Here is a 23,275-nt window from a genome sequence, read left to right on the forward strand (position 1 = left end):
CACTGCTCTGTTCACCCTGCTTCTCCTCCATGATAAACATCTCCAACCAAAACAAACTTGCCAACCTCACACACTGCCTCAAAAGATCATATGCCTTACAACACCCAGTGTATCAGATAACCTCAAAGCTTTGCTAACACTGAGAATATCAATTGAAACTGATCAACCTCAAAACCAACACTACACATTTCTTCTATCTAGTCAGAGATTCAGGTCTTTTGAATAGAGAAGAACTTGCACCAACATGTGTTTTGAATCCTCTCCAAAAGCAGCCCTGAATTATCTTCCTCAATGGTATTGCTGTGAGCTATTGAATGAATGTATACGCACAACCTCTGCTAGGGTAATTGAGTGAAGATTCTTTGTACTGCCTATATATGTTGCTATGCGGTATCAGTATGTTTCTATGTAGTGGCAGTGAAAACAACTATCTCTCCAGGACGATGAATCTGAATATAAATCTTAAAGGATTTGAAATGTCACAAACCAGTTTCATACTGACCCTGAGCTCTATGCGGCAATGTGTGGTGTCAGATTTTGATGGACTTTTTACCTTTTTTCTGTCACCACCAGCTCTCTATAGCCCTGAATGTTCTGATTTAGTCAAAATCAGAGTGTGACCACTGCAGCATTGTGCCCTCCACTGCATTTTCATCAGTTTAAGTGGACACTCTTTGAAAATGGAAAAGTCAGGAAATTTGATATCTGCAGTTCTACAATCTCAGAAAAAGCAGACGGAGGGAGGGAGAGGAAGAGAGGATGTCGGAAGAATACACCTTGTGTCCTTCAGTTGTCTTTTTTGCAGGGACCAGGTCCATCTCGCCTGTAGAATCTGCAATGAGCCGTTACTCTTTGTGACTGACATCCCACCCAGACCCCACTGCTGATTACGTTTGCTCAGCAGTACTGAGGGCGAGGAGACAGACAGAAAACGGAGAGACAGAACTTGCTTCAGGGAAATAAGAGTTTCTTGACTATCCTGCACTTACATTCATCTATTCCATTTCGAGACTGCAGGTGTTTTTGCATAGTGAAAATCTCTCTGCTGTCTCTGGTACTTACATTTTTGTGTCTTTGAGTTCAGTCTCCCTGTGTATGTACCATATCTGCCCTCCGGTGCCCTTGTTCGTAAGTGGAGTCGTCTCGGACATCTCAGTCCAGACAATGAAGCTGTAGTCCCATTCTCGTCACTCTATTCATCCCTAGCCAACTGCAGGCGCTCTATTCTCTTATCTCTGTGTGACCAAGGAAATTAAATTACAAATATAATCACTTGGCGCCAGTTTCTTTAACAGTGTGCCTCTGCTTTGCATATAGAGTGTACTTGCTTTAGAGACACAATGTGTGAAGTTACTTATTGGCCTATTTACGATAATGGGCTCTGCTCTACCAGTGGAGTCACACACACCTTTTCACAATGACAGTGAATGGCACGAGGTAGTGAAGCGAGTGTAGGCGTATTAAAGAGTATAAAAGACAGACAGGGAGACATAGTTGCAGCCACCTGAGGAAAATAATTTTGCATGGGTGAATAATCCAAAAAGCAATGATGAGATCTGTGAAAATTAGTAGAAAAATACTGACTGAATGAGTGACTGACTCACTTACTTACTTACTGGCTCATCTTATGTATGATTATACATTCCATAATCTTAATGAAGTTCATGAAAATGTTATTTTTTGGTATATTTTAAAATAATGCCAATAATTAGCTAGCTAAATAAAGTCACTGCCTGCTGATTGGCTGTGGGCTCTACTCTTTGCAGTGTGTTCAAGTGCTACTTTTTGACTACCTCGGTTTGGTGTTGTGCCTTGTCAATATGTACAGATAAATCAATTTCAAATGTAGATTTTATGTTTATGTTTTGGCCTTTCCTAAACACCCAAGGACAGTGAAAAGTGAGCCTTTTTTAAACTCATGCTGTGAATAAATGAATAAATACAAAATATTAATATAACTATGCCATTGATATTTTGCAGCTCTACACCTGTCATTGATAACAAAATTAACAAGTGTCCAAAATGTACTGCTACCTGTAGAGCAAATTCCATGAGTCAACGAGAGTGTGATGATGAATTCAGCATCATTCACACATTCAATGTTGCCAACTGCCATTGTGTAGAAAGCTCCCTTTTTAGCTCAAATCTATTCCACACACGTTAGACCATCTGACTGAATAAACAGTCCCCAGCTCTCTTCCTCTCCCTGTCTCTGTCTCTCCTGCAGTTCTTTCACCAAAAGGGAAGGGATAAAAACCTGTGTATATTAAAATTATGTGCCTCCCATGGGAGCCAAACAGCAAGGCTGGTGAAGGAATAGTGAGGAGGAGTGAATAGAAGAATAACATTTTTATCATTGTTATTATGAGAAGGCCATCACGCCTCCTTTTCAGATTCCCTATTCAGCAAGGCATTAACTTGCTTATGCAGAGACTGTTACACTTGCTTGTACAGACAGACAAGCGAATGCAAAACTGTATCAATGCCTTTCGATCTACCCGGTCCCAGAGCACTCGCCAAGCAGGTGGATGGTGTATTTATTTGTGATCTTTATGTATTCACTGCCAGCTACTCTCCCCTCCAACTACAGGGACCACATGTTTGTCAGTCCCTTCCTGAGGCATCGCTGTGTTCTGCTGCAGTGAACAAACGCCATATGCCTCTCAGTGAGGTTCAACGGCTCAATTCCTTCTCAGTGTAGTCCAACCCACAGACTAAGCATGATTCTGAGAAGCTACTGTTTTTAAATTGTTGCTTTAGGTCTATGTTGGATCCAGTGCTTATAACACCCCATAGAGATGGTCCTTCTCGCCACCAGCAGGTTGCCGTGAGAAAGTGGGGTTATAAAATAATGGCTCCCTGCTGGATTATGTGAATGACTGGGATGACTGGCTGATAAATTGTCTATCACCGAGGTTCTGGCTCCAATAGTAATTTCTGTCTCCAATTGGACTGGCTGCCAAATGACAAAAACCTGCCTCACCAAGCCCCCCCACCTATACCCAGCATCCCTCACTGCCCCTCCTTTACCTCCTATAATTACTGTACTCTATAAGTCGGGTTTAAGACTAGCCACTCTAAATCAGCCTTGAATCATTGCATGTTACTCTAGACGTTGTATCCTTGTCTGAGCTCTGGCACAGATAGTGACATATCCTATAATGGACTTTGTAGTTGAAAGCCTTGGAAATAATAAGCCGATCTAAGTGAGCGAAAAGTGCTCATTTTGTTTTGTGGGAAGTTAAGATCACAGACAGTTAGGGGGTTAGAGTTGACAGACAACAGCAATACTCTTTTCACACTCCTTGACACATAATGGGAGCAATTTTTCTATTTACATCTCTCCCTAGTGGCCATGATTTGCTCATTACATTGATGTAGGCGGTCTAAGGAAAGGAGGGGGAAGTGGGATAGGAAGAATGACCAGTCAAGAAACTAATATTGTGAAATTTAATGCTTAGAATTCACCTTAATTTAATCTGAAAACTGTATGGCTGTAGCCCACTTATTAAGTTGATTAACAACTTGACAAAGAACAAAGAAATCCTCCATTCGAGGATGCTGAATGTTGGAAATCTTGAGGAGTTGTTTGCAAGCTACTATCCCTAAGCTGACAAACCTTCTGTGTAAACCTGCACAGGCAGTTTGGGGAAAAGGACAAATACATGGTTAAACACAAGACAAATCCAGTCAGCGGATGTTTATTTGACTGCAGGTCCCCTGGCATCAAAGGGACTGCTCCTCGATCAGGGACATCTACATTTAATTAAGACAAAATTAAAGAGCATTGTTATTTTGATTAAAGGCACTGGTCTTGATTCCCCACTCTACTCTAGTGCTCCTGAATCTAGCTTAGGGTTTAATTTCATTTGGTTTAGTGCGAGTGGATCAACATCCATCTGTATTGCTTGGATGCAGATCCCGCCTCTCGGGGGGCCATACTTTAAAGTCAATCAATGCATTATTTGCCCTTATTATTATGATTGCCCTGTACTGTATGTGCCGTATCTTGCTATGATAACAGGATTTCTTTAGAGGTTGTCTCTCATAGTTGCTGTCCCTGACGTTGTTCTGCGTATTGTGTAACTCACCTGAACAGAGAAGATCAGTGGAATCGGTCCAAAACCAAAATAACTCTTCAGTGCCTTAGGAAGAGATATAATGCAAGATTTGGAACAAATCAATGCAGACCAAAGACAAGACTATCCAATAAAATGTATATTTGGATGGCTGGACATGGAGTATTTTGCAGTGTCATGCTGTCAGTAGCTTGTGGGGGATGTTGTTTGCTGAAGCTGTGATGTTGTGGTGTGTCTCTGCTCTCTGTTAAAGCTCCATCAGTCAGGATGAGCCGACAACAAACACATCGGAGTCATACAGGGTCACACAAGGCCCGAGACAGCATCACTCAACTCAGCTGTCCCCCGGCTGCCAGTGTGTGATTATAGGCACACTAACCTGTGGTACAGAGGGAGGAAGAGACAGTAATTAATCACCTCATTGGAATAATCACATAATTGATTATTAAACAAACCGGAGGTGAGGGTGAGAGGAGAGGGGAGAGACGAGGGAAACAAGACTTTTAGAGGGAGAGACATGGGAGATGAATGAGAGGGGGATATGAGTAGTGGAGTAAGGGTTTCATTCTGGCAGGAAGCATTGGCGAATTGCTGTGCATTGAAGTCTACCTCTTTGAGTATTAATCTGCCGAATCATGTCTCTGGATGAGGTATGGGTGGGGTGGACAGGGGGAGGCCACTCACTGAGAATTGGCTGGGCGAGGCTGAAATAGTTGTTCTACGTGCTATGAAAATGCTCTTACAAACTTGCATACCATGCTTAATATATTGCATAATACCCAGTGGAAATAGGAGAGTGAAATGCCCTGTTTACCTGTAATACAATCACAAAGTTGCCTACAATCTTCATGACATTTCAAAATATCATGCAGCAATTTGAGCCAGTCTATTAATGTGGACGATGCTGACATTTTATTCCCAGGGAGGAATATACAGACGCTGCTGTGGAAATCATTCATTGTCCATCTCTGCTATTGACACTTTTCCTTAAGCTACCATGTGACTTGAGCTGTCAGGGGTTCTTTTTTGGACCTTTGGCTTACATAGTTCTGCCTGGGAGGTTTGATCTCTTCGCCCCTTTCCTTGTCACAGCCCGCAATCAGCCTTAAGCCCTTTTGTGTTCTCCACTCCGAGCTAAGCCTGTTATCCTGTGCAACTCCTTTACACAAGATCACTACTATACACCCCTTTTCTTTCTTTCACCTCTATCACCTTGCCTCTCGTTGCCTTTCTCTGCCTTTCTGTCTCTTTGTTTTACACACACAGACCCAAAAGTAATGACTCTAAAGTTTCTAAGGATGGATTAGAAGGACTACTTTTTATTTGTTTAGTCTTGGTCCTCTGTGTCACAGACACACCATCACACACTCACGAACACAGAAACACATCCCCTTACAAACTATTTTTCACTCCACACTCTTCTTCCCCCAAACACATGTTCTGCCCCTGCCATATTCCTACTCATCCCTCCAACTGCACACACCTGCAACACTCATAAACACACGCACATTGGATGTTGTTTGGATTCATCATATTAGAAAAAACACCCCTTCTCATGGTGCAAAGCATCAGTTCACTGGTGCATTGCAAACTCCTGTATGTCCTCCTAAACTGCAGCCTCTACTCCCGGAGGGTTTGCTCCTCACATTCATAACACTCTGCCCCATGCCAGGTGGCTGTCTCCACAAGTCCTCTTTCCCATGAATCAGACTGTCTTTGACTTGATCAATAACAAGTCAATTAGTAGGCGCAGAGAGATGAGGGTCTCAGGGGTCACTGCTTGTTTGTCAGGCAGACATCTGCAGCTCTGTCCCTGTCTGCCACGAAGCTATGTGTGTCGTTTACCTCGGAAACATGTGGCTACTTGGCTATCATAAATCTAAATATCACCTATAAATAGGCTGGGAACATCTTGCTACAATCCATCATTTGCTCGTTCTTGGATGTGTAATGTATCAAACATTGTGCACTTCAAATCTCCCAGCTGTGTCTGATGGATTTGAATAGGCCAAGAAAACAGCACTTTTCACCCCGCTAACTTTTCTGTGAATTTGCATTTCAGCATTTCTTGTGATTAAGTAGGCTTGTCATAAAGAAGCAAACAAATATACCTCCGTTGTCTGAGGTCACATTTGACCATATGCACCATCTAAGCTGAAAAGCCTGCCAGTGTTCATCCTGCTCACATGTTAAGCTGACAAGAGTGGGAGAGACCCAACTGTTGTTTGGTGCCCACTGACTGTGTATCTAATGACTTAGCCTGCAAATCCAACGCAACAGCAAAAGTCTCCTGTGGCGACTACACCAGATTAATCCCCTGGATAATTACAAACAAGAATGATCTTGGGCAAATACTCCCCATACCTACTGAGCCATTACATCAGACGATGCTGTCTAATTAAAACTCATTCAGACTGGTGACGGAGAAGAAGCATTCGTAGAAATAAATTAAATGTGCTGACGTTATCAGGAGAGAAGATTTGCAGATAGAAACTCTGAGGAGTGGACCAAAGGATGAGTAACACAATACACACACAATGCAGATGCCTTGGAATAAAAAGAACATACATTTCAATACTTTGTTTGACCCATACATCAACAATTCAGATATGACCTCTGCTTTGAAAACTCAATTATCACAATGCTAATTTGAAGATGAATTCTTCACTTTCTAACTGCTAACTCTGCTAATTGGTATTCAACCTAATGTGACTCATTTGTATCGCTGCGTTTGTCATTTTGATTCACAGCAGTCACCCGCTGAATCGCTGGTTCATCAGTCGCAAACACTGAAAGATGATGTGAAGTGGCAAAGGGGAAAAGTCTCAATAATGCAGTAATTAGAATGACAATCATAACAATAACAATCATTATCCTTGCCACAATTAATAATACTTTAAACGTTTTGTTCATTGATTCAAGCTCTTTCAAAAATCATTATCTAGTTTCTGTGTGTCTCTCGTTTACCAAATATTGCCCAATTCACACCCTTACTACACATGTCTCTTTATACCTGCTGCCTTCACTATCCAACACGTACAGACTTAATAACTTCTCCTGTCAACAACTCACGCAACCTCTGTCTCTGATGTGACACGGATCACTGTAATTGTACTGTCTTGATGTCAGCATCATTTGTAAACATTGTGTCTGTTTACACATCATAATGTTGTTATCCATGATTTGAAGATCTCAAAACTTCCAAAGAACCAATCCTTACCCATCATACAGACACACACACACACACACACACACACACACACACACACACACACACACACACACACACACACACACACACACACACACACACACACACACACACACACACACACACACAGATTCTAAACTTAAGTAAAAGTACCAATACCACATTTGAGATACACTGTTTCAAGTAAAGTTTTTCATTCGAAGTTATTAGTTCTTAATTATTATGTAGAGTGTTTTCTTTATTAAGTGATTGATTGTTTGGTTTTAAAAAAAGTATTCATTCAAAACGATTAAAAAATACTATTTCTACTACCTCAACAACTACTACAAATACTTAATAATAATAATATCTGAAATTTCTGATGAATGTTTTTCTGTCTGGAAAGGGCCAACATTTATCGAAAATGTTACTAAATAAACTCAGTTTGTTCTTTAATTTTTGTAAAGTAACAAAAGTACAGCATGTCCCTTTAAAATGTATTGGAGGAGAGGTAGAAAGTGGAATGTAAACAAATAAGTATTTAAAAGTTGTACTCAAGTACAGTTATTGAGATAATCTGCTCAGCTACATTCACCACTATTACATAATTGTTTAGTCAGATTATTCATTTTGAGTTTTATTATATAAATATTTGTATTACAATATTTGTCAGAGTTTTTATTTGCTTGTGGGATGATAAAACAATTATATCATCTGTTTTGTCACTGCACTGGAAGCTTTTCCCCGTTAAACAGTAACTCTCTTTGTTTCAGAGACAGGCCACCTGGATGAGGTGAGCCTGCAGATGGATAAGAGAAAGGGGAGATAAAGTTGACATAGAAGTGTTCTCGTCTGAGGATTAGTGTGTTGTGGTAAAAAGTTGTTTATTTGGGTTTTGCTGTTGGATTCTGTGCATACATGTGTTTGCACTTGTGCTTTGGGGTTGACCTTGTTTTCTTAATTTTTTTCTCAATTCAGCTGCTTGCATCAGGTGTCAGGAGTTGACTGTTGGGATCCCATCCAAGGAAGGGTATAAATACAAGACACAAGAAGCCACACAGGATCTATCCCAGTGTATGAAGCTGTAACTCCTGGTAACAGATGCTCCATGCTGTGGCAGACTCCAACATAGACAGTATATGTACTGTAGTGTGTTGGGCCTGGCTCCAGGGCTTCCCTTGTGCACCCATGCAGAGAGGACCCCCAGGGGAGTAGACGCCAGCTGAGACTGAAAAACAAGGTAAGAGGCCAGCTGACACACTTGCATACAGGCTCAGCTGTTTGTCTCAAAGGAAAGTTCAGCATGTCAAGTACACAGAGAGCCAAGAAATGATGGAGTACTGCCAGATTCAAGCCTTCCAGGGAGAAAACATAGCAGGAATACGTAAAGATGGATAGATGGAAGATGCTAGGCTATGCACACTATTGTGCAATGGTAAGATTGTTTTGACTGCTTTATTGTCTGAACTTGTAATGAAACCAATATTGGGGGAGATGAAATAAGGGCTGTTTGTGCAGCAGTATCATTGATCTTACCTGTGCCACATCATAAGAGCATTTGGCTGTTGAAATATGACTCCTAAATTGAACAATGTTGTGTTTGTAATATCTTTTCTTTTGATCTTTATTCAATATGATGGTTTCTTATTTTCTTTTCCCTCCTGTTTGGTCAATAAATATGTATTATGAAATAAGTTTCCTGTTCCTCCACATTTCCCCCCCCTTATTTAAAATGCCAGTCAGAGGCTCCCGGGGCTCCAATACTCTCTCCTGCCAAGAAAATGACTAATATAAATGATTGACAGCCTTGCTGGGATAAGGTTGCCCATTTAGCAAACTCGCTGTGTCAAAGCAAAAAAATCACAATGGCTCCCTGAGCGATGGGCTTGGAGAAGAGAGAAATGAAGATTTCTGTGCTGTATCGATCCCCCAATGCTTGTCTCATGCATTTTACACAAGATCTAAATGCCACTTATGGTATCACACAGTGCTCTAGGTAGAGGCTCACTACTCTCTGTTCAGTGGGATTTCAGGATACTTGATGTATGAGTTCAACACAGATCAAGAAAAGCTGTTAGATGGCGTCATGGGCTCAACTCTAAGAAGGCTCTGCAGATATCATCAGCATCTGAACCTTTAAATCTTTTCTCTGGCATCTGCAACCATGTATCTCATGGACAGCTGGAATAATTTTTGTACATTTGGGATGCATCGAACTAAGCTCTTCTCTCCTCCTCAGGGTCTAAGGTCTAAGTCACATCATGATGGAGGAGAGTCTGGAGACAGATGGCCCCAGATCCTCTATGCCGGCTGAGCTCCACCATCCCCACTCTAAGTATTCTCAGTGGAAGTTTAAACTGTTTAGGTTGAAGTCAATGGAGAAGGCCCCTCTGCCCAGTGAGTCACAGCCTGAGAAAGGAGCCTTGTTAGTTATCTCACCTCCGTCAGCTCTAAATATAGGGATAGATAAAGACATAGGCCTAGGGAGTGTCATGAAATTATGCCTAGGAGGAAAAAGCAAGGAAAATGTAGAGGGCCCTGGCCATAGGGTGGATAAGAAGCTACAGGAAATGGACACCCACATGAACCACCTTAGGTAATAAAGTGTCCCTTTTTCATTTAAACGTAACATAATTTAAACATATTGTACATGCATTTATTATTAAAGATTTTGACAGATTTTGTTTTCCCTTTATAAAGGTGCTTGTGCCGTCTTTGTGGAACAGCCCTGAGAAAAGTCAAAGGACCGGTGCACAATGTTCATGGAGATCTGGATGAGGTCAGCAAAGGTTCCCTTCGTAAAATGGGCTGCAAGTTCACAAGCTGGCCAGGCGTAGTTCTCAAAGTCTTCAAAGTGGACGTGACAGAGGACACAGAATCTGTCCACCCTCTTTCCTTCTGCCATCGCTGCTGGGTGACCACCATACGAGGAGGGGGCTTCTGCAGCTTCTCCAGAACAAGAGTCCCAGAGTGGAAACCTCACTCTTACACCTGTCATCTTTGCTCCCCGAGAAAACCTTCATTTCAGCGGACTAGGAGGAAGAGGCGAAAAGCCGTTCCCAAAGCCCAAAGCCTGGCAAAAAGAGCCAGGTGGGATAATGGAGACAGCACTGCTGTTGGTGAGAGGAGGGTTCTGAGACCATTTGGAGAACCTCATCATGACCCTGTGAACAGGGCATGGAAGAATCCCCGCATCCAGAGAGAACAATGGGTGAGGACCATCACCCGCTGCCAGAAAGACCACCTGAACACCAAGCTGATCTCTGAGAAGCTCCCTGTAGACTTTCTCTTTTCTTTCACCTGCCTGGTGTGTGACCACCTGCTCTCTAATCCAGTCCAATCCCCCTGTGGGCACTTGTTCTGTCACAGCTGTATTATTAAATACATCCACATTCTTGGGCCTCTCTGCCCGGCCTGCAACTTGACGTGTGCCCCCACTGATCTCACCTCGCCTGCCAAAGCCTTCTTATCAGCCCTACATTCCCTGGCTCTGCGCTGCCCCTGTGGCAAGCAGGTAAGGCTGGACTCATTTAAAACTCATTGTCAGTGCCATGAGCTGGATGAACAGGATGCAAAACAGCAGACATCAGAACTTGACAGCTACCTGCTCACCAATAAAGGGGGAAGACCCCGTCAGCACCTGCTATCGCTAACACGTCGGGCCCAGAAGCATCGGCTGAGGGATATGAAGAACCAGCTGAAGGCATTTGCAGATAAAGAGGAAGGTGGTGACCTGAAGTCTGTGTGCCAGACTCTGTTTCTGCTTGCACTGAGGTCTGGGAATGAACACCGGCAAGCAGATGAGCTAGAGGCCATAATGCAAGGTAAGAGACTATTATAAAGCTTTTGTTTAATCAATGCATAAACCTCCGTAGCCCAGACACTCACAAAAGAAAAATGATGGAAATAATTTTCTCAATAATATTTCCGCCTATCTCTAAGGAATACATTCATTTCATAAATAACAATGAGTTATAAAAGTTCACTATTGAAGAGAGAGAGCATTTTTTCTATGATATTTGAGTGAAAAGCATTTCATTATTGTCCATTTCTGTTTATTGAAGTGCCACGCTGTTTAACGCTCAACCCCTCCCTGCTTTTTCTTGTTCATTCTCTGCCTGCTTGTCCGTCAGTCTCTCAGTCTCACACTCCCTTTAATGCACAATAACAACTCTTGTGAAGGGGTTGTAAGAATCAAAACAACATCAGCAGCTCTTGTATCTGCAAATTACATAGACAGCACCATCCTTCTCTCTGGGGAATAGAAGCCAGCTGGTGTCTGTTTTCATCTGCAGCCAATACATCACTTTTGCCAGCTTCACTGATTCACCCTCTGTCCCCTTATAACATTTGGAAATTAGGAAATATTGAATTTTCTAATCATGGGCTTGCAGGCTTTTGACAGTGATACATTTACATTTGGTTGTTAAATTTGTGATTTTCTCAGTCATGTAGTATAAATGACTCGACATGTGAGATATCAAATGAGGAAATGTTAGATACTCCAGTTCTTTTCAAATCGCTATAAATTGGCTTCCACCGTTTGGTGTTAAATAATTATCTTCATGTCTAAATCCTTTCCTCTTGCATATCTTTTGTTATTTATTTTACTTTGCCTCTTTGTGTCTCCCTCTGAAACTTGATCTTTTTCCCTTTCTCTCTTCACAGGCAGAGGGTTTGGGCTGCATCCTGCTGTGTGCTTGGCCATTCGGATCAACACTTTCCTGAGCTGCAGCCAATATCACAAGATGTACCGGACTGTCAAAGCCACCAGTGGCCGCCAGATTTTTCAGCCCCTGCACACCCTGCGAGCGGCAGAGAAGGAGCTTCTGCCTGGCTTCCTCGAGTTTGAATGGCAGCCAGCTCTCAAGAATGTGTCTACATCTTGCAATGTTGGCATTATTAACGGGCTCTCTGGATGGACTTCCTCTGTGGATGACTTCCCAGCTGACACCATCACTCGCCGGTTTCGTTATGATGTGGCTCTGGTGTCAGCATTAAAGGATCTGGAGGAGGACATCATGGAGGGGCTCAGAGAGGCTGGTATGGAAGACAGTACTTGTACCTCAGGCTTCAGTGTCATGATCAAAGAATCGTGTGATGGCATGGGCGATGTCAGCGAGAAACATGGCGGGGGACCAGCTGTCCCTGAGAAGGCTGTACGTTTTTCTTTTACTGTCATGTCTGTGTCTGTCATGCCAGAGAACGAGGAGAAGGAGGTTACCATTTTCACTGAGCCCAAGCCAAACTCAGAACTGTCATGTAAGCCCCTTTGCCTGATGTTTGTGGATGAGTCAGACCATGAGACACTCACAGCTGTCCTGGGGCCTGTAGTTGCTGAGCGTAATGCAATGAAGGAGAGCAGGCTTGTCCTTTCTTTGGGTGGACTAGCTCGCTCCTTGCGCTTCCACTTCAGAGGCACAGGTTACGATGAGAAAATGGTGCGTGAGATGGAGGGCCTCGAGGCCTCAGGGTCCACCTATGTCTGCACTCTTTGTGACTCCACCCGGGCAGAGGCCTCTGAAAACATGGTGCTACACTCAGTCACCCGCAGTCATGAAGAGAACTTGGATCGCTACGAGATATGGAGAAGCAACCCCTTTTCCGAGTCTGTAGACGAGCTGCGGGACAGAGTCAAAGGGATCTCTGCCAAGCCATTCATGGAGACACAGCCCACGCTGGATGCGCTACACTGTGACATTGGCAATGCCACAGAGTTCTACAAAATCTTCCAGGACGAGATCGGGGAGGTGTACAAAAAGGTCAACCCCAGTCGGGAGGAGCGGCGGAGCTGGAGGGCAGCCCTGGATAAACAGCTGAGGAAAAAACTGAAGCTCAAACCGATCATGAGGATGAATGGGAACTATGCCCGCAGGTTAATGACCCAGGAGGCTGCGGATGTGGTGTGTGAGCTGGTGCCCTCTGAGGAGCGGAGGGAGGCCCTCAGGGAGCTTATGAGTATCTATGTCCAGATGAAGCCTGTGTGGCGTGCCAGCTGCCCTGCTAAGGAGTGCCCCGACCAGCTGTGCCGCTACAGCTTTAACTCGCAGCGCTTTGCAGACCTTCTCTCCTCTACCTTCAAATATAGATACAATGGAAAGATAACCAATTATCTGCACAAGACCCTGGCCCATGTGCCTGAAATCATAGAGAGAGATGGATCCATAGGAGCCTGGGCCAGCGAAGGGAACGAGTCTGCAAACAAACTGTTCAGGCGTTTCCGGAAGATGAATGCTCGTCAGTCAAAGGCCTTTGAGCTTGAGGACGTGTTGAAACATCACTGGCTGTACACTTCCAAATACCTGCAGAAGTTCATGGAAGCTCACAAGGACTCTGTCAAAGCTCTGCAAGCTACCATTGACCCAATAGAGAGCCAGGATTATGAGAACAAGTCTCTGGACATTCTTGACCTTTGATTTTTTTCTTTCAAATTGAAACACCCAGTGTAATTGATTTCATGATAAGCATATACTATTTCAATTGCCTCTGTCAGTAGAACACATTTACTTTCTATACCAATTCATTATTTGGAATGAAAAGGGGAAAGAGCTTCTTGAAGCAAAGATTTTCATAATTTTTCGAAAGTAATGTTATTCACCCACTAATTTCTTTTGAACATGTGTGTTTTGTTTATAAGTTTTAATTGTATTTTACTTTGTTGTTGTATTTCTTTTAGCTGTATGTTACCACAGTGCAATTATTTAACAGCAGAGAACAGTAACACAGGTTTCTTCTTTCTTGCTCTTAGCGGGAAAGCTTTTTTTCTATCTTCGCCATCTGTGAAATATGGCACAGTTTATTGTATTGCAAGGATATGACACATTTATGAATTTATATAAAGAGGATATTTATGGAAACAGATGAAAGTGCTGTAAGTCATGGAGGAAAAATTGTGTTAAGAAGACCACATTTGTGGCCACTGTATTAATATATCATTTGAGCTGGAACAAAATGCAATCACAGAGACCCAAAGTTCTTTGTTTCATGAGTGCCCCCTGAAAAAGATTTCTTTAGTGCTCTATCGTCGGATCCCTGAGGGGCAGAATAGATGCCAGGTCACTTTGAACCAATTTTTATCTCTTAGTTTTTGCACAGTAGAGGATGGATGATACTTATTCCAATTCTTCATCTAAAATAAAGCATATACTGACCTTTTTGTTGATATCATAAAAATACAGTATGGTCCATTACAGAGCCTAATACCCCATGGAGTTTCCAGCAGGTGGGGATTTTTTTTAAGTCCTGTATATATCCTGGATTTTTTTCTCTGCTGATATTTCTTCATTGCCAAGGTTGACAGAGGAGAAGGATGAGCGGGAGCTAGAACGACTCTATGTAAACTGATTTGTTGGCAAGTTTATTTGTTTGATTGATTGATTATATCATCTTTTTTGTGCTCTCACAATTTAGAATTTTGACAGGCAATTTTGTTTTCTTATTTGATTGAATGCTTGATTTTATTTTACTGTCATAAGGTTTAACCATGTGACAGCTGTGAAATATTCACATTTCATTCCATAGTTGTCATCTCCCCACAATACCATCCTGTTTCAGATTGCAACATGTCTCATATTTGGTTTTTTTGCAATAATTAATTGCATTTCCAAAATAATGGATGATGGATGTTTCACCGATTTCCACTTGTTAACTTTAAACCGTGTTTTTTCTAAAAAATGTTCTCCATATTACACTAAATATCGGATAAAATGTTTACAGGAGTTGTGGATGACGTTCAGTGGTGATTTATTGAGCATTTTCTATTAAACTGAGGTTCCACTACCTTTTATTTTTGTACTCATATAACTGCTGAATTTCTGGTGAAATGACAACTTTTACTTTTATATAATTATGGTCAAAGAATGAATAAATAAAGACAAGATGTGACTTGAACTACAATTTTTTTATTATCAAATTGTATATATTTAATTATGTGTTTTATTTAAGAATTCAGGTGCATTTAATCCATGAAGACGACACTCATAACTTTCCATTTTTAATGTATACAAGATAAAAAGCTAAATGCTTATAAGATTAAGATTTCCTGTCAAACTAAAACTTTATTGGCGCCTTTTAAAATGTAACATTTAATTTAAAGGCATTTCAGTGGTTCATTCAGGTTGCCTTATTGTTTCATTATATTATAGATTTAACTGGCAGTATATCAGGTATTATTTATCAACAGAAATATATTTAATCATTATTCCAATTTATTCAAATCTGGCACAGGCATACAGTGATAGAAAGTTTTATTTCAGCCACTTATTTTCAATGTGGGTCTTGATGAAATACAAAATATAAGCAAACCCTTGTACAGCTTATACAAATGCAAACTACAAAAACACTGATACATCAACATTTTGTGTGATATAAAACAATTGAGAAAAAAACACATTAGAATCAAACAGGTATGACGACAGAATTTGAGAAATGTTGTTTATTGAATTGAATACAGATCAGCATATTGGGTATTTTTCAGTAATCATGAAATAATTGTGAAAATAATTCAGTTCCGTCTGGCCCTGGAAGAAATTGTTAGGAAGCAAAAGAAAACAACACAAATGTGTTTTAAACTGTGACACAGCTAAAACAACAAACTGGAAACCTTGTAGACCGACATCCTAAAATATTCAGTATTTTTGTCAAACATTGTGAAATTCGGTTTAATATATACAGTACAGCTGCTTGGCAGGAAATATCAGGTGCCGATTTTAATGTGTAATTTGTTCACAAAATGATGCAGATCGAGATCAGATCAGCATAATTGTTTAATGATAATAACTAAAATCATCCTGAATAACACACACTTCTTTAAAATGACCACTTACACACATTATAAGTATTTTAATTCAATCAAAAAGCCTTCTGAAAAAGCTTTTTTTGGCAGGGGACATCTTGATGGTTGGAGGAGTTTTCCTGTCCTTCACCTTCATGGGGGTGCGCTTCAGAGGCGTGACCTGCCGAGGTGGGGTCATCTCCTGGTAGGGCAGGCCTCCGTGGTCCAGGCAGAAATACCTTTTGCTGCCCTGAGAGAGCCTGAGCAGCAGCAGCTCAGAAAGCTCCATACACTGGGCATGGACCCAATGCCCCCCCTCCCCTCTGGAGCAGAAGATCATGGCAGGCCGGTGGAGCTCAGTGGAGTAATATGGCTCCCATGTGTTGGGGTCCACCTGACAGCCAAGGCAGCATTTCATCCAGTAGCCTGTTTGAGATTCGTCCTCCTCATCCTCCTCATTGTAATTATCCCCTTCTCCATCACTGCTGTCCTCCAGCTCGTGCGGCTCACGGCCGAAATAGAGCTCTTCAGAGTCTTCAAGAGGAGTCGAGTTGTCGTAATCTGTTGACTCCTGGCTGCAGCCCTGGGTTTCTTCTTCCTCTTTTGATTCCCCTTCTGTCTGGAAGTTCACCTGATAGAAATAATGCACATCTGCTTGGGATGGCCTTCCCTCAGTAGGTACAGCAAGTAAGATGGTTCCCTCCCCAGCACTGCCGCCAAACCAAGTGCGACTTTGCATGATATCTTGGGTCCACTTAGGTGATTCTAAGGCCTCAACGTGGATCCCTTTCTCATTCAGAATCACAGTGCTGCACTCCATCCTCTTCTGAGAGTCTGACTGATAGCCCCCTAAGATGATGTATCTGTGAGTGGGACCAGTACGGCTGATTATCGCACTTGAGATGGATATGCCAGTTTCAATGGTCTCACAGGAAAGCATGGGGCTGCCTTGCAAAAGCTCGACACGCAGGCAGAAGAGTCGAGGGGGGCGGGAGTCGGAGGAGAGCGATTGACCTCCAAGGAAGTAGACACAGTCCTCTCTTGCAATGGCTAAATGGAAAGACTGTCCTTCGCTGAGCTCAGGTAATGTATGGGCAGAGGAGCAACCAAACTCTATGTCAAACAGGAACACCTGAGGTGGACAGTCGACGACGCTGTTCCAGCTCTCTGTGGTGCGCTGTCCTGCTGGCATGTAGGATCTACCCCCAAACAACACACAAGCTGTCTTCCCATGGCTTTGAACCATGCTCAATGTGTGGCCATATCTGCCCCCGGGTACTTCTCCCACCAGCTCCTTCTCTTTGCAGCACAGGGTCAGTTTGCGATTGCAGCCACGGCTATCCACGGTCAGCAGGTACAGGCTCGATGAGATCTCATTATTTGGGGTGCGGCCACCGTGGATCAGATAACTCTCTGGAAGCCCATCATAAGGGTCGAGGCGGCAAACAGCAGGGCAACGCAGTGGAGGAAGGTAGCACGAGTCATTGGAAAAAGAGATGGGCCTCAACTTTATCTCACCACGTTTAAACCGGACGCCAAACACTCCCGTAGGACACGAGCGCTTGGGCCAGCCTTTCTGGCCAAACAGGAGGACTTCACCATCCAGCTGCAGCAGAGAGAAGCCCTGCTGCAGGAGGCCTGCACAGTTCACTGGAGTTATTGGTTGCAGGGTCATTTTCCGGCAGCTGCCTACATCAAAACAGCACACAAACACAGAAACACAATAATATGTCAGTCAGCTGTTGATTGTTTTCATTCAGGGGTTTTAAATTGTACTTCCTGTTTATTACAGTAACACCTGGAGATACATGATCCACATAATGGCTAAAAATATATAATCAGGCGCACACAGTCATTCCTGTAACTTTGTCAACTATAGTTAAACAGAATACTGACATTTAGGAAAGATGTGATATTAGGTAACCTAAACAACAATAACAAGAGCAAGTACGACTTTTAAACATTTTCTATTTAAAATGTTATATTTAATAGTGTGATTACAAACCTGTACAAAGTAATTTTGCCTTTTTTAGGACATATTTGTTTGACATTTTGAGGATGGCAAAGCACAAACAGTGATGTTGTACAGCATGATAACTGACTGCTAGTGTTACTATGAGTGGTGTGTTTGCTATAATGGGACAAAGAAGGGCTGGCTTTTAGAATTGTAAGTCAAATATCAGCCTCACTATATAATTAAACACTCACAAAGCAACCTCTTCATGGAGTCATGTTATTATTATCAGACACAAACACTTTTGAACTTCCTATGTTTGAAACAGAACATTACTGGGTGTATTTTAACGCAGCATGAGACCCAAACAAACACTCAGTAAAAACATGTGCATTAGCTATTGGTTGTATTCTACCTTTAAAAGATGATAAATACAGAAAGAATTACTGTCATTTTCCAATTGACAAGATATTTTAAAAAGACAGTCTTGGATCAGCTTCTTTGTTACTGACACGTACTGTCCAGCACTTTGACGTATATTTAGTAGCTTTAACACCAATATAAATAAATACTGCTGTGTACACTATCAGTCACTTTTTAAAAAGACCATGTTTTAATTTATTTTACCTTCAGCAGGATGGTTACATAGACCTTCTATAGAATCATTATCACAATGTAGATTTAAATCGATTTATTACAAAACATTTTAGTTTGCTTACCTTAAGGCCAGGGCCAGGATGCCGAGCTTGAGCTCACTTAAGTGTGAATCTTACAATCACAAAGGTTAACCTAACGGCATTTTTATGACGCCAAACTTTGATAAAGGCAGACAGCGAGAGAGTTTGTGAAGCTTCGTTGCCTCACAAACACTTCCAGATCTTGAGGTTAACAGTCTGTGACTGTTGCTCTCTGGCAGGTGTGCTGCCTGAATGCATTTAGTGTATCACTTCAGAGATCACGAGCTATCTGCTATACTAAAGAAGGTACAACAGGGTCAAGTCTGTTGAACAATCTGAACCTTTATGATACTTTCAGAATTGTCAGTGTATGTTTTTATTCTTCAGTAGGTCCCAAAGAAAAAGAGATAAAATGCTGTGCACTGCATTACCACATTTTGGAATAAGTCCAACATCGCCTCATTGCTGCAAGACACACCTCTGATGTGAATATCTTGTCGAGAGGTTGGAAGTTATTTCTGTAATAAATATTTCTTCTAAATTTGGATTAATACTTTTTTATCCTAATTATTTCATAACCTCATGTAGACACAAAACAATGAACTGTTTAATTGTATTTAGCTTTTTAATATAATTTGAAATTTTGGGGAAAAATTACACAATTACATAATTTATGGCAATGGGTTCAAAAACAATTTCTAACTGAAGAGAAACAATTACAGCTAATTTTTTTATTTTTAACCTACTTACCTTCATGTAGATACTTGAAATTACTTGTTTATTCATCAAGGTTCATAATTCACACAGTCTTTCCAAAACTGATGCGTATTCAAAAGTAAGCTGCAGGCAACCATTTCAAATGTGAAAAAATTGAATGTATTCAAGCAGTGCTTCATGACATGAAAATCTGCTGTGTCTCCCTTCCCCATCATTTGGCAAGTCCTTTTACTCCTCATTTCCCTCTGTATTTGAATTGTTATTGACATCAATAAGGATCTGGTCCTTTAAACACTTTTATACTGCTCCTATAGCTTGCTGAAAAGATCCCCATACACAACATAACAAATATGGCTATTAAATGCTACCTGCCTTACACATAAACACTCTTCTTCAGCTCTGAATGACAGGTTGTATGAGGAGTGGGAGTCATTATTCACAAAATACACTGAACCTAATGCATTATCATACTATGATGCTGTTTCCTGAGGGGATGGTAAAAGAAACATTCTTCAACAATGAGAAATACATTCTACCAGCTGGTTGAGTATGGGTTCCCTTTGTGTATGCCTGTATTAAAAATGTGCCCTACTATAGGTAAAAGCAGATCTCCTATATGATTGACACCCACAAGCCTGAACACATTGAGAAAACCTGAGCTGGAAGCCGCTTATTAGCATAATGTTTTTGTGCACTGAGCAGCTGAGAGAAAACTTGAGGAGTGTGCAAAACAAAGGCAGAAACCACAAGTGCCTGGAAGACCGTTACAGCTTGAAAACACAAAACAGCAGAGCACCTGTGTGTCTAAACTGATGCTTACAGGGCTGAGCGAAAGAGAAAAAGAATTTATGAGAGAGGATATAACGCATGAATTCAGATGTCAGTGGGATATGCAGAATGGATTTCCTTTTTTCTCTTTTTTTCAGAACTGTTCCATCAGTATGAATTCAGCCTTGAAAAAATAAACCTCTGTAGTCACCTCAAGGTATTCACACAAAGCACTGTTGAAAAGCACTGCCTGCTATGCTGCCACAGCTGGGATGGTGCGGAGCGTGAGTAGGAGGCACAGCAGTGTGTGGCAGACCCCAGGCCATGCAAGGATTTGTACATAATTGATAGAACAAAGTAATTAGAATCTATGGTAGCACCTGTTTCTGTCCCTTGTAATGTATCACTACCTGACTGTTGCTACCCTGAAGCGTGGACTTGACGGATGACGCAGTGACAGCTCTGATGTTCTGACGATCATTGTGCACTGGTGTTTATCACTATTTAATGTAACGGTAATTGCTCCCCTTGTGGTGATTGGTAGTGGGTGGGGCACCATCCTGCTCTGGTTTGTAATTTTGAGGTAAGTTGGTTATCATCTAGACCACAGTTCTTTTTTTTTTTTTTTAAGCCTAGTGGCAGTCTGGAAACAAGGGGATGAGAAAAGGACATAGCATGCAACAAAGTTCCCAAGGTCTGAATCAAAGCTGGAATTTGTTCATGCCTGTCCTAAATTAACATCTAAAATCATTGTTATCACTCATTTGATTCTCCTAAAACACATGTTCAAGCATATTTCTGTTGTTATGTTAAGGGAACTAGTCTTGGTTATTAATGAAAATGGCATGTAAGAAGTGAAGGGGTCATGTAACAAAGACACTACAGCTCCCTTGAGCTCCATGGAGCGTTTGAGTCTTTTTCAGCTTGTTGTTTTGGTATTTATGGCCTTATCAACCTTATCAAGCATGATAAAGGACATGTTGGCCTTTTCAATATGAAAGCCAATCTGTAAATGTTAAGTAGCCATGGCTGTTGTCATACATACACATTTCCATCCACATGCATAGTAAACCCACAGACAGCCTTCAACTCCTGTCCGACTTACTGGTAAATATCAAAATCCATGTAGAATATGTTTCCTCAGAAACTTATTTGGCAAAACAAATCCCTAGGATATGGGAATTTAGTAAAAAATGGGATTGTTGAATACACAGTGCACATTCCATGCTCAATGTTCCCTTGCTCTGAATCCCTCTTCTTTCATCTAGTTCCTATTGTTCTTGGATCCCTGCTTTGCTAAATGTGTTCCTCCTCTGTTGTCCTCTCTCTAGGCAGGTGAGCAGCGCTGTTTGGCTGCCTTGCTGTGGCAGGATGCCAGGCATGCAGGCTGCCTCAGATACCCTGGCATCGTACCAGATGCTGGTGGAAACCCTGGAGGTTTTCTGCTGCTCCTCTGAGCTCTTTGAACAGTTCATGGGTTGTGACTGTTATATGTTGAACAGGCAACCTAAAGCCATGTTTTAAGCTGATAAGCTTAGATCTGCCCTCACCCTGCCTCTCCTTTTTCCCAACAGGGAATGCAGTGAGTAGACACACAACGGCGGCCCTGCAACTTAACTCGCTCCCCGGGGGAGATGGAGGGATCATGAGACAGTGGAGGAACAGAGCGATCAGAGTGCATAGGGAGCGTGATGTGACAACAGCAGGACAGCTCTGCGGCTGGATCTCACATGTGGATCAGGTCCAGGTCAGTAGATTCTTGATCCCCTGCTGTGCCCTTGAACCTTGATGATTTGAAGCTTTGAGTATAAAAACCTGCACAGTTTAAAATCAAACTGGATCCACCTTGTTGAATAACCCTTCCTTTCCCTCACCTGTCTCAGTGCTTTCTTCCTTTATATCCATCTGTCTCCTCCAGTTTATCTCCACATTCCTCCCTATTGCACCAAGTCTCGATTTTCTTTAAGCAAATGGCCAGACTGTTTCAGCGCAGGGGAGTTTACTTCAGATGTGTACACTGAAGCATGAACAGGACCTAAGGCAATGCCAGCTATTGATTTTACCATGATTTTGATTAGAAGGCTCCCTGTTGCAATCAATACCATACATCAGTGAACTGCACAGTGAAACTGATGGTCCCAGATAGGGCCCCATATTTGGTTTCCAATTAATCACACTGTTGATTATTTTTTAAGATTAAAAGGCAGTTGAGTGCGCACAAGATCCCTCAGCATAAAAACGAGTTCAGCACGAGAGGCCCTTGAGTCTCCAAACAACACATATCGGACAGTGGATGTTACAGCTAAAGTCAATAACACCACTTGACCATCATGATTACATTTTATGGGCTGCTACACCCTGAACGATAAGAGTATGATGAAAGATATTCCTCTCATACAGCTCTGTTTCACTGAGTGTGTTATTATCTTATTGTAATAAAAGATTAAGCTGCCGGCTTGACAGCTAGCACTTGTGGGACCGAAGGCTAGAGCGCTGAAGGTGAGGCTGGAGGTGCTTATTTTGTGCAGTAAATTATTTAAATATAGCTGCTGTTAATTGAGTAAATTATTTAATCTTGATCATGAGATGCATGTGTAAGATGTGAAAACACAAGTACTTTATGTCAGGAACAGGAATATTCAGTGTTCATATATATATATATAGACACAACTACAAATGTTTGTTATCAATATTTAGGGTCCACACAAATGTAATTGACATTTTATCAAATTATTTTAATCAGACCTAAACAAACCAAATGCAAGACTGATGAAGGTGTTGCAGTGTTGCTGGAGTTTGTGGTGCTAATGTCATCATGCTAACATGCTTTACTTATATAGTGATGTTTATGCCTGCCAAACATCAGTCTGCAGTCAGCATGGATGTTATAAGCATGCTGACATTTGCATTTAGCTCAAAGCCTGTAACAGCCTAATACATCAGGGCTGCTTTTAAGGCTTTAGACTTTATTTTGGAAAAGTTTTGAGTTTAGGGATTTAACAGTTACTGAGGTGAGTTTTTGACCTATGTAATTACTTACCATTGAGGAATTTGATGTTTGTCTTGTTAAAACTCAGGCATATTAAGGGTGGTGTTCCTTGATAACAGCATAATGTG

General features: G+C 41.7%; 2 protein-coding genes across 4 annotated transcripts; one reads left to right on the forward strand and one right to left on the reverse strand.

The window, feature by feature from the left end:
* The first annotated feature begins 8,353 nt into the window (after positions 1-8,353).
* On the forward strand, positions 8,354-15,159 carry rag1 (recombination activating 1). Of its 2 annotated transcripts, none has more exons than XM_063875973.1 (4): positions 8,354-8,704; positions 9,509-9,865; positions 9,970-11,093; positions 11,938-15,159. In XM_063875973.1, exons 2-4 carry the CDS (start codon positions 9,531-9,533, stop codon positions 13,683-13,685), a joined length of 3,207 nt encoding a protein of 1,068 aa, XP_063732043.1. In that variant the 5' UTR covers positions 8,354-8,704; positions 9,509-9,530; the 3' UTR covers positions 13,686-15,159. The 2 variants fall into 2 exon arrangements, with proteins under 2 accessions (XP_063732043.1, XP_063732035.1); XM_063875965.1 differs by having other exon boundaries at positions 8,354-8,509.
* Positions 15,160-15,688: 529 nt separating this feature from the next.
* On the reverse strand, positions 15,689-18,993 carry rag2 (recombination activating gene 2). 2 transcript variants are annotated; one of them, XM_063875992.1, is made up of 2 exons: positions 18,716-18,993; positions 15,689-17,727 (listed from the first exon to the last, which is right to left on the reverse strand). In XM_063875992.1, exon 2 carries the CDS (start codon positions 17,715-17,717, stop codon positions 16,116-16,118), a length of 1,602 nt encoding a protein of 533 aa, XP_063732062.1. In that variant the 5' UTR covers positions 17,718-17,727; positions 18,716-18,993; the 3' UTR covers positions 15,689-16,115. The 2 variants fall into 2 exon arrangements, with proteins under 2 accessions (XP_063732062.1, XP_063732055.1); XM_063875985.1 differs by having other exon boundaries at positions 15,689-17,731.
* Positions 18,994-23,275: the final 4,282 nt, after the last annotated feature.

This window comes from Eleginops maclovinus, chromosome 2 (genome assembly GCF_036324505.1).
Source record: "Eleginops maclovinus isolate JMC-PN-2008 ecotype Puerto Natales chromosome 2, JC_Emac_rtc_rv5, whole genome shotgun sequence".
Taxonomy (NCBI): domain Eukaryota; kingdom Metazoa; phylum Chordata; class Actinopteri; order Perciformes; family Eleginopidae; genus Eleginops; species Eleginops maclovinus.

What these genes read in the sequence shown, in the direction of transcription:
- rag1 (XM_063875973.1), top strand. Translation starts at nt 9,531, where the DNA reads ATGATGGAGGAGAGTCTGGAGACAGATGGCCCCAGATCCTCTATGCCG. An exon ending in ACCCACATGAACCACCTTAG is followed by an intron (nt 9,866 to 9,969) that starts GTAATAAAGTGT and finishes CCCTTTATAAAG; the next exon opens with GTGCTTGTGCCGTCTTTGTG. An exon ending in GCTAGAGGCCATAATGCAAG is followed by an intron (nt 11,094 to 11,937) that starts GTAAGAGACTAT and finishes CTCTCTTCACAG; the next exon opens with GCAGAGGGTTTGGGCTGCAT.
- rag2 (XM_063875992.1), bottom strand. Translation starts at nt 17,717, where the DNA reads ATGACCCTGCAACCAATAACTCCAGTGAACTGTGCAGGCCTCCTGCAG.